At 36.8% G+C, this 10,015-nt stretch overlaps 2 protein-coding genes across 5 annotated transcripts in view; both read left to right on the forward strand.

Annotated features, from left to right (window-relative positions):
• Positions 467-5,329, forward strand: LOC109834217 (plastid division protein PDV2). Its single transcript, XM_020402192.1, has 2 exons — positions 467-779; positions 4,534-5,329. The coding sequence occupies exons 1-2, from the start codon at positions 561-563 to the stop codon at positions 5,122-5,124; spliced, it is 810 nt and encodes a 269-aa protein (XP_020257781.1). The 5' UTR covers positions 467-560; the 3' UTR covers positions 5,125-5,329.
• Positions 8,915-10,015, forward strand: part of LOC109834219 (probable ribonuclease P/MRP protein subunit POP5) — a 9,265-nt gene continuing 8,164 nt past the window's right edge. For 3 of the 4 annotated variants that reach the window (XM_020402195.1, XM_020402193.1, XM_020402196.1), the window contains exon 1: positions 8,916-9,047. The gene's annotated coding sequence lies outside the window, so the exon portion shown is untranslated. Of the gene's footprint in view, positions 9,048-10,015 lie in introns of all 4 variants that reach the window. The other variant, XM_020402194.1, reaches the window with a different exon arrangement.

Below are 10,015 nucleotides of genomic sequence, written 5' to 3' on the forward strand. Positions count from 1 at the left end.
ATGATGTGTGTGATTTTTAAAGATGAGATGAGATGGAGATGAGACGAGTTGGATGATGTGACCCATTTCTTGTGTTTGGTTTATTTTTAGGAGATGATATGAGATGAGTTGTGGGATGAAAATAATATTTTATTGGATGTTGTAGTGAGTTTTAGGGATGGAAATGGATGAAAATAATATTTTATTAATTTCCATGTACCCTTTTCCTTTTCTTGATTTTTAGGAAACCAACCAAGCAGCCCCTAAAGAAAAAACGAAACCTTTTGGCTGTTTTCTGAAGCACTCCAAACTTTAGCGTCGTTAAGTGACATATTCAAAGTTCAGAGGGGCTGTCTCAGAATTGCCTAAACTTTAAAGGGGGGTGTCTTGTAAATGTACCTAATAAAGCAACTGAGGGTATCCAATGGAGCATCAGGAACCGTCCGATCTCGACGCTTTGATTATCTGATTCAGGTGCCAGTGTGTTTTATGAGGCTGTGGGCAATCGAAGTTGAACCGGTTTCCATTGATTTGATTTGGCGCAGGGATTGGAGAAAAGGGAGGGGTTCCGCTGGAAAAAGATGGAGGAAGAGGGGATAGGGATGGTGATGGCGAGAGCATCGGAGCTCAAGTCCAAGTTCGCCGACTGCATCATCCACCGTCGACGAAGGGGAGGACCAAATGAAGAAGAGGAAGATGATGAAGACGAAGATGAGGAGGAGGAGGAAGAAGAAGAAGGGAGTCTTGTGAACATTCGAGATGCCTTGGAATCCCTCGAGCAGCAGCTCGCCTCATTGCAGGTCTGTTCTAATCCTTCCTTTTCGGTTTCGGGTATTTTGCTAATTATGTGGCCTTCAGTTCCTACTTCTTTCTGCAAGTTTGTGCTTATTTTGCACTTTGATACCCTAAAATTTTGAAGCCCTTTCTTAACTTTGATACCTGAACTTCTGTTTTGACAAGTTGATGCCCCGTAGTTTTCAACTTGACGTTGATTTTGAGAAACTTGGTACACCAAAGCCCTAGGTTTCATCCCTTCCCCAAAATTCAGAAAACTGAAACTTGGTAAGGAATATTGTTTCTCCTTCACTTTCCGATGTTGATATCCTTGAGAAAAATTGAAATTCAACTTTTTTACGCTCCTTGGATATCAAATTGTCAAAATAAAGCTTCATGGTATCAAAGTTAGAGAAAGGTGAAACTTTGGGGTATTCAAGTGAAAAATAACACTCTGATAATCACATATTTGCCAAAGCAAGCTTCTTTTTTTTCAGTTGAAATTAGTGTCTCTAATTAATTCCTCTCTATAACTACGTGCTTGTGCAGCTGTTTCCATGTTCAACATGCAAATTGGAGAGGACATCACTGAAACTTTTGATTAGCAATCGTTGTCTTTGATTAGCAATTGTTGTCATTCTCAGGCTTTTGAATATTCAAAACCAACAATACTTATCACTTTGTTGATGAAAAGTTTAAATATTACCTCAATGCTATTATCATGGACTGCTACATCAGCACTTACTTGCACACATGAGCTAGTTGACACGAGCTTAAATCTAACATAGCCGTGAGGTGCTAACCTGGACTCATGAAGAGTTTTGAGTATTCTAGAGATAGAGTACTTTTGTGCTCTCCTGTAAATAGCAAACTTATGGGATTATTCTAGAGAGCAGTAGGTGTTTTAATAGGGAATCCTAGCTATTTTAAGCCTTTGCCATCAGCGTGCATCGTTTGATGAGCCTTTGGATGCTCTGTTTTCTTCGAACTCTATTAGAATGATTTAGGGCTCAAGGTAGGAAGTTACATGTGGCAAGAATATAACTTAGTACCACACGGGTTAGGGTTTTCATGAACGCACATTCTGCTATCACACTTGTCGTTCAGTTCAACTATGTTGATCTATGAAGCGTTAAACTATGACACTTTCTCGTTAAGCCATTAAGTCACTGTAGTGGGCTTGAGTTGGACCTAACTAGACTTGAGCCAAGATGGAGATTTGCTTGAAGTATCTTGCATCCATTAAATTCAATTTGGGTTTGGCCTTGTGAGAACATGTGCTGGAGTTTAGTTCACGTTGGAAGGACAATTGGATATATGGTTAAAATGCTTAGAGTCATTGGTTAGTTAAGGAATATTACTTTCCAATCAGTTTAGGTCCAAGTGGATAAGCCTAGTCCATCTTTGCTCACTGGCTTTTGCAACCAACAGAGGAGTTAATAATTTGAATTTAATCTGAGAAAGCTATCAATGAGTTGAGGGGAGAAAGTTCTTGGAAATCCATCCCTTGGAAGCTGAAAAATGCATATCCTGGGCATTTGAAAATTGAAACAAACCTTATTATACCTATAAAAGAAAACAATAGGGGTACACAATAATTTTTTTTAATGAGAGTAAAAGATGGAAAATTTAAGTTGCCAATTTGAGTACATTAATGATCTTGAATAATCATGGCTGTCCGGCAACTTTCTTGGTCAATGTATATAGCACTGTCCGGCAACTTTCTTGGTCAATGTATATAGCACAAGGTAAACTCAAGAATGTCTCATCATTCATGTTCAAAAAGGAATTACTGTGAAGAGCCAAACTCCTTAGCTAGTTATAATCTGTAATTTCTCTTTACGCAGCATCAGACTCCTCAAATATGAGTGAACTGATGTGTTAGTTTCGGATGTATGATCTTTTAACATTTATCCAAATCTTAGTTACAAAATTTTTTAAGTATGCTGCTAAAGACAGTTTAAATTTTTTTATTGTGTTTATACTTGAGCATGCTTCTAAAGACAGTTTAAGATCTACTTGTGCGATTCTTGTGAAAACTTTCTTATTGATACCTTCATATATTGACTGTTGAATTCTGCAGTTTTGCTTCAAATTGTTGGGTTCATCCAATCATGTCATGGTATTTAATTCACCTGCTTTATTCACCACGACTAGCTATCAGTCATTCTAGATGCATCTGCTTCAACTTCCTCTTCCCTAATTTCTTTTTCTTAAAACACTGCTTTGGTATTTTTTTTTTGTTTTTTTTCCTTTTTAACCTCTTGTATTCTTCATCGACCCGTGTGTCCCTCATCTTTATTTATTTAAGTTGTGTACTCCGCTACTCTTTCAAGTTTTTTTTGTTAACACCTCTCTATTGGAACATGGGGTACTCTAGTCTAAAAAAAAAGAAGAAGAAGAAGAAGCAAAAAAAAAAAAAACAAAACAAAACAAAACAAAACAAAACAAAACCCAACCCAAAACTCCCCAAAATAATAATGATATTAACTACAACAAATATTTGTAGTTATCAGGCATTATGACATCTATATATATCTGGAACAGGAATTTTTACATACAGCATCCTTCTCCAGTTATGATCCAACATGTTTAACATACCAAAGAACTACAGTTACATCTTATTTGTGCCATATATGTATATCTGAACAGGAATCGTAACATGTGATATCCTTCTTTAGTTATGATTCCCTAGAAAGGTGCTTTATATCCAACATGTTAGTATACTAAAAAGCTACAATTGTTACTGTGATATAATTCTTTAGTTATGATTTCCGACATAAGTGTTTTATATCCAATATGTTTAATATACTACGGATCTATGGTTAACATGACTTCTATGTATATCTGAAACATGAGTAGTTACATGTAATATCCTTCTTTGGTTATGATTTTCTAAAATAGTGCCTTAGCCTTATATCCAATAATATACTTAATATACCAAAGTACTATAGTCAATAATGCCTCCTTCCTTGACAGATAGGATTGGTTCATACCTCCTTGCTTCTGCCTTAATAAACATTTTGTTATGTAATATTGTTTTCTGCACATTGTTTGTTTGTTTTGATGGCCTATTGTACTCTTCACCTCACCAATGTGTTGTTGTTGTCGTGTGGTCTTTATTAACTTCACCCTTGAACTCTACGCTTTGAATTATTGTTTGTTAACTGGCATTAAAAATATGTCTGCAAACTCAATTAAAAATATTATATGCAATACTGTTCTGTTATTTATACTCAATGTTTATCTATGAATCCAACTAGCTCTACTTTTGACATGTCAAACATATTAAATTGAACAAAAACAATATTGGTGTGTGCCCACTTTCCTGATGAAAGGCATAGACCGTGTCGTATCTTTTCCTGCATCTTGTGAACAGTTTTAAAAATCAATAAACCATTGTACACGTCCCAGGAAAGAGTTTTTTTTTTCTTTTCTTCCCATCTATTCCTCTTCTAATGTTTTCCTCAAGCCAACAAAGATTACATATCTTTTCCATTGTCCATGGTCCAAGCCTCCAAGGTTATCTGCAAGTAGATGAGGTCTGTGGAATTAGTTGCTCTGCTGATCTTTAGGTAGTTATGATCTATGAAATAATAAATTTGGCTGCACCCAAGGAAATGAAATGTTATGGCTAATATGTGTACTTATATCATTGAGCACCTAACTTATCTACTCTTTTACTGTAAAATTTCAGGCCTCGCAACAGCAGCAAATATCTAATATGTGTACTTATCATTGAGCACCTAACTTATCTACTCTTTTACTGTAAAATTTCAGGCCTTGCAACAGCAGCAAAGATACGAGAGAGAATCATCTCTTTTCCAAATTGACCGTAGCCGCAAGATGCTGCTTGGCAAACTTACAGAATACAAAGGTGACAACTTGGAGGTTATTCAAGAAGCCTTGACATTTGCTGGCGGGACCCTGGATTATAATGATGATGACCTCCTCCTCCCTCCATACCCAAGCCACCTCCCCGACTTGTTTGTTATGGACAACCTCTATCCTTCTTCAAAGTATAGTAATCTCACTAAGAATGGGAAGAAGAGCATAGATGTATCAGAAGAGAGGCAGAAAAAGAAGCCTCAAGGTGTAAGGCATGTACTTGGGTTGCTTGCGAAGTCTGTGCTGACATTTGTTGGTGTTGTTTCGGTTTTGAGTCTGGCTGGTTTCAAGCCGACAATTAGAAAAGACAGTGCTCAATTCAAGATCCAAGAGGTATTAAAGAGGCGGAGTCCTGTTGAGTGTCCTCCAGGAAAAGTTCTGGTGATGGAAGAGGGGCAGCCGCGATGCCTTGTGAAGGAGCGGGTTGAGATACCATTTGATCTTGATGTATCGGCTCCAAAAATAAATTATGGGTTTGGATGATGATATACATGTGTTTATTTTGCTTGTTTCTTGCTTTTAGTTTTAGCCAGTAGCACTGGACAATAATGTTATCGTTTTTTCTTGTGATATATTCCTGTTAGATTTGTATGCAGTTGGGATCTGAGAATGTGTAACATCTCGGGTACCAGAAGTTGAAGGCTATGTTTAGAATCAAAGAAGGTATGCTAATACAGTTTCTACTTCATTCTTGTTGTTGGTTAACCAGAAACAAAGGCGCTGAGTTGAGGTATGAGCTCAGCATCTGCGTAGACTTTCTGTAGGAATTCACAAGGCTTGGTGCAAAATGATTAAATTGGTTGAGGTTAAACTGTAAAAACTTTTTAGATCATTTTCCGAAAACAAAAATCAACATGATGATATTAGGGAAAGAAGAATGTTCGTACTAGGATATTTTTGAAGAAGTTTTTGGGGTAATTCTGATTCACAGAACCCCCCCACCCCCGCCCCGAACTTTATGGTTGTTGCACGTAACCCCCTAAATTTTGTTTACCTAGTTTGGTATTGGTGGAGGGATGTTGTTAAGTTGCTTATAAAAACGGCATATATATTGTAATGGAATATTAAAACTGTTTAAAAGGTAGTGCTAAGGTATTTGATAGAATAATGCTTAATGACCATTGTTAAAAGATAAAAAGATACATATGATATATAAACTCAGGTTGCTTGTAAACGCACGTCTTTGAAAGCAGAAATAGTGTCAATAAGCGACCCATCAAAATTAAACTTTTTAATTAAACTTTTTATACTTGTTCAATAACTTTTCGATAACTTTTTATTAAACTTTTTAATTAAAGTTTTTATACTTTTTAATTAAACTGCTTAGAAGGGACTATTCGATAACTTTTTATATGTTAATCCTATTAATTAAACTTGTTGCAAATGTTACCCATCAAAATTTTTGTTACAACTTCTACCCCATATATAAATAGACATGTTAAAGGGACGGACAAATTTTTGTTTTAGACCTCTTTAGAAACTTATTTGCAAACAAACGACCTATTTCAAAAATATTTGCCAAATTCGACTCAGTTTTAGCCAACTGGTTGAAATTAGGTCGAATTTGGCGAAAAAACATTCAAAACTTCACGGGACTTAAAGTTTAAGCTCTCATTACTAACTTAATTAACAAAGTAATGGGGGCTTAAAACTTCACGAGACGAGAAGATTTGAATGTTTTTTCGCCAAATTCGAACTGGCTTGGTCAAATTTGGCAAATATTTTCGAAGTAGGTCGTTGTTTACAAATAAGTTTCTGAACGGGTTTATTTTAAAAATTTGTCCTTATAGCGACCTAGGTTTTCACCATCTCAGCTCCTCCCTCCCCACTGACGCCGTCCTCCTTCCCCGCAACGACGCCCTCCTCCTTCCCCGCGACGACCCTCTCTTCCCTCTCCGAGGACCTGCGCTCCTCTCTCTCCGACGCCCTCTTCTCTCCACAACGCCCTCCTCCCTCCCGGCGACGACGCCCACTTCCCTCTCCGACGACCTGCGCTCCTCCCTCTCTGACGCCCTCCTCCCTCGACGCCCTCTTCCCTCTCCGACGACCTGCGCTCCTCCCTCTCTGACGCCCTCCTCCCTCTCTGACGACGCCCTCCTCCCTCTCTGACGACGCCCTCGTCCCTCCCCGTGACGACGCCCACTTCCCTCGATCTCTATAGATCTTGGCAGGAGCGGATCCAGGATTTTAGTTCTGGGGGGGCCGCGTACAAAAGATGGATAAATTTTTTTTTTAATGTAATTTTATTCACAAGAGATATACCACAACCCAAATAAAACGAGTAGAATAGCCAACATCAATATCTCCAAAATATTTCAAAAGAGGAAGACAAATATTATATAGAAAATAGTCAAATAAGCATCATCTATTTTTTTATAACTAAAATTTCTCTAACTAAAAGGAATTCAATGTTCCTTAAAATTTTCAAAGTCTTCAATGATAGCATCAATGCTCAGAATTTTAGCAATTTCTCTTTCAATAAATACCATTAATGCGTCGGAGAGGAAAGCATCCTCCATTTTGCTTCGAAGCCTAGTCTTGACGATATTCATAGCTGAGAATGATCGTTCTGCAGTAGCAGTAGAAACTGGAAGAGTAAGCACAAGTACGATCACTCTAAAAATGAGGTCGTATGTAGCAGATTTATTAGTCTTTACCAACCATTGACCCAACTCAGAAATGGTTGAAAGAGTTTTGAAGTCTGACCCTTTGACTACATTATGCTCATAATGTTTCAGTTGCATCTTCAAACTCTCTTTTTCTTCACTTGTAAAATCTTGTGCATAAAACTTGCCAACCAATTTGCATATATCTTGTATTCTCAAAGCCTCAGATGCATTTTGAGGATTTAAGGCAGAACTAAGCATGAGCAATTCTGTCGCATCTTCACTAAAACGCACATTAATTTCTTGCATTTGTGAATCGATCACGACATAAAAAAAGTCTACTCGATAATGATGCCCAATGGTGATGTCTTGATGACCACGAGCTCGACGTCGTCTATCAACATACTGAGCACTAAAATCAGGAATATTAATGTTACGAGCCACACAAAAAGACTTCACTTTTTCAAGCAAATTATCCCACTTGTCACCCCCTAACTCTTGTAGTAATCTTTTTGTAGATGACACAAGCTCCATTGCATTCGAAATGTCTTGAGACTTCCTTTGTAAAGTCTGGCAAAGAAAATCTGTGATCCTCATAATCTCACTCATTAGATGTAAGATAAATACAAAATCGAACGAAGTCATTTCATCATAAGGTCAATCTACTAATGCACCCTAATTTTGAGGGGGCTTGAGGAATAGAGCACCCTAATTTTTTTTCCCAAAATTTGGGGGGACCGTGGCCCCCCCTGGACTGTATGTAGATCCTCCCTTGGATCTTGGAGATTTCGTGCCGTGATTCTCTGCTTTTTCTTACTTGAAAGTTAAAAAAACCCTTTTGCAATTAATCTGTGTACTTTTTGAGTCTGCATTTCCATATTCATTTAGTTTAACAACTTATTTTTTTAGAATCGGCTTTTCTTTTGACCTCGATCTCTGTCAGCTTTCTTTCAGCAATTTTTCGCTTCATTAGTTTCATCCATGTATTGTTTGATAAATTATAGATGGCAGTACTATGTTGTGCTTTTGGGATGATTCAGTTATAAAATATGCAATGCGTTGATTCGATTATGTTTTGAGTGCTCAGTTTTACCTCCATTATAAATAAACTGCATGGTGACGGAGATATCAAAGTCCAAAAAAGTTTGACAATCTTAGTAACTGTTCTGCTTGTATAAAAAATTTATTACACTGCCTTATTGTATTTTGATTGGTAGAATATAAAAATTACATTTTGGTTACTGATTATATTTAATTTTTTTTATGATATTTGAATTATTAGCGAATACATATTGAATATTTGAGGAATAATTCAAAATCAAAGTTGTAGAATAATGCTAATCGAATATTCGCGAAATTTTGTCGAACATCAATATAAATAAACGAAGCGAATTTGAATTTGTATTACTATTCGAATCGAATTCGAATACGAACACGAATAGCATCATATAAACCGAACTCGAATTTGAACCTTGCACTATTCGTTCAAATTCGATTCAATTCCACCCCTAGACTCCGGGATTACATGGGATTAACCAAAAATTTTCGAAACAGTATGGGCTCAGAATAGGCCCAACCAAAGAGAGAGCATTTTCTTATGAACAAATTCGGCCGGTTAGCTGACACGTGATCCAAACCCGTTAACTTTTTAGGGGTAAATAAATGGAATTAGGGTTTTTGAATCCGAAACACTCTCTCTCTAATTTTCCCCTCCTCCGGTTCCTGACCTCGTCAGCAACCGTGCTTTGCCTCCTCTCCGGCGATCCTTCTCCACTTCATATCAGCTTCGCCTACAAAAAGGTTCTGAATGTTAATTTTGTTTATGAACTTTTTCAATGTTTAATTTAATTTGTTTAATATACTATGAATTGGTTAACCTTTTTACCTTATCATTTGCTTTGATATGTCTATCTTAGCTGTACAAAAGATAGAGGAGACTATGAAGGGTGGATTATAGGGTAGAGTGGAGTGAGAGGGATAACGGCGTATAGCTTGTAATTCCAATAGTACTATGAAATATTATCAAAATATAATATAGTTAGCACTGCTAAAGATGAAAAAACATTTAGAGATCTAAAAGTAGTGCTAAGTCATGGGCGGAGCCATGTTAGGTCCAAATGGAATTAATCCTCCCTTCTAGGTTATTTTAGTCTCCCGTAATTGAAGCAAATTTTAATTTCATAGTTGAAAACTAGATTTGACATGATTTGTTCTTGGAGTTAATCCTCTTGTCCAATGGTCAAGAACACGATTTTGTTATGTGCGTGGCGCGGGAGTGCTTAACGATTAATCGGGCTATGCGCTGATTAATCGAATTATGCAAACTTATGCATTTTTTAAATTTATAATATATATTTATTATTTATCATACGGTAAAATATATAAAATTCATGAAAAATAGAAAATAGACTTCAACGCTAGTCTATTTCGCCAGAGAGCTTCGAAATGACTGTCAAGAGAGCTTATAGTGAGAGCATTGGTGGTCGTACCATCTTCTAGTGAGTTTTCAGGGGCGACTCGAGTTTGAGCAAGCAACGAAGGTTGGAGATATTTGTTGCAGTTACTGAGTTCAAACAAGAGAGATTAATGGAACTTTGGGAAAAGTTTAGAGTTAGGTTTTCTTTTTTCTTTTTTTTACTTTAGTAGTCGGATCAGGTTTGCTATAAATGGATTTAACTCGGAAAGGATTTAAAAAAACGTCAAAATAAATATTTAAAACAAAAGTGCTCGCATAGGCGTTTGCTAAAAATGTGGCCGATTATGTGGAT

The sequence above is a fragment of the Asparagus officinalis genome, chromosome 3, assembly GCF_001876935.1.
Source record: "Asparagus officinalis chromosome 3, Aspof.V1, whole genome shotgun sequence".
NCBI classification, from domain to species: domain Eukaryota; kingdom Viridiplantae; phylum Streptophyta; class Magnoliopsida; order Asparagales; family Asparagaceae; genus Asparagus; species Asparagus officinalis.

What these genes read in the sequence shown, in the direction of transcription:
- LOC109834217 (XM_020402192.1), top strand. Translation starts at nt 561, where the DNA reads ATGGAGGAAGAGGGGATAGGGATGGTGATGGCGAGAGCATCGGAGCTC. An exon ending in AGCAGCTCGCCTCATTGCAG is followed by an intron (nt 780 to 4,533) that starts GTCTGTTCTAAT and finishes GTAAAATTTCAG; the next exon opens with GCCTTGCAACAGCAGCAAAG.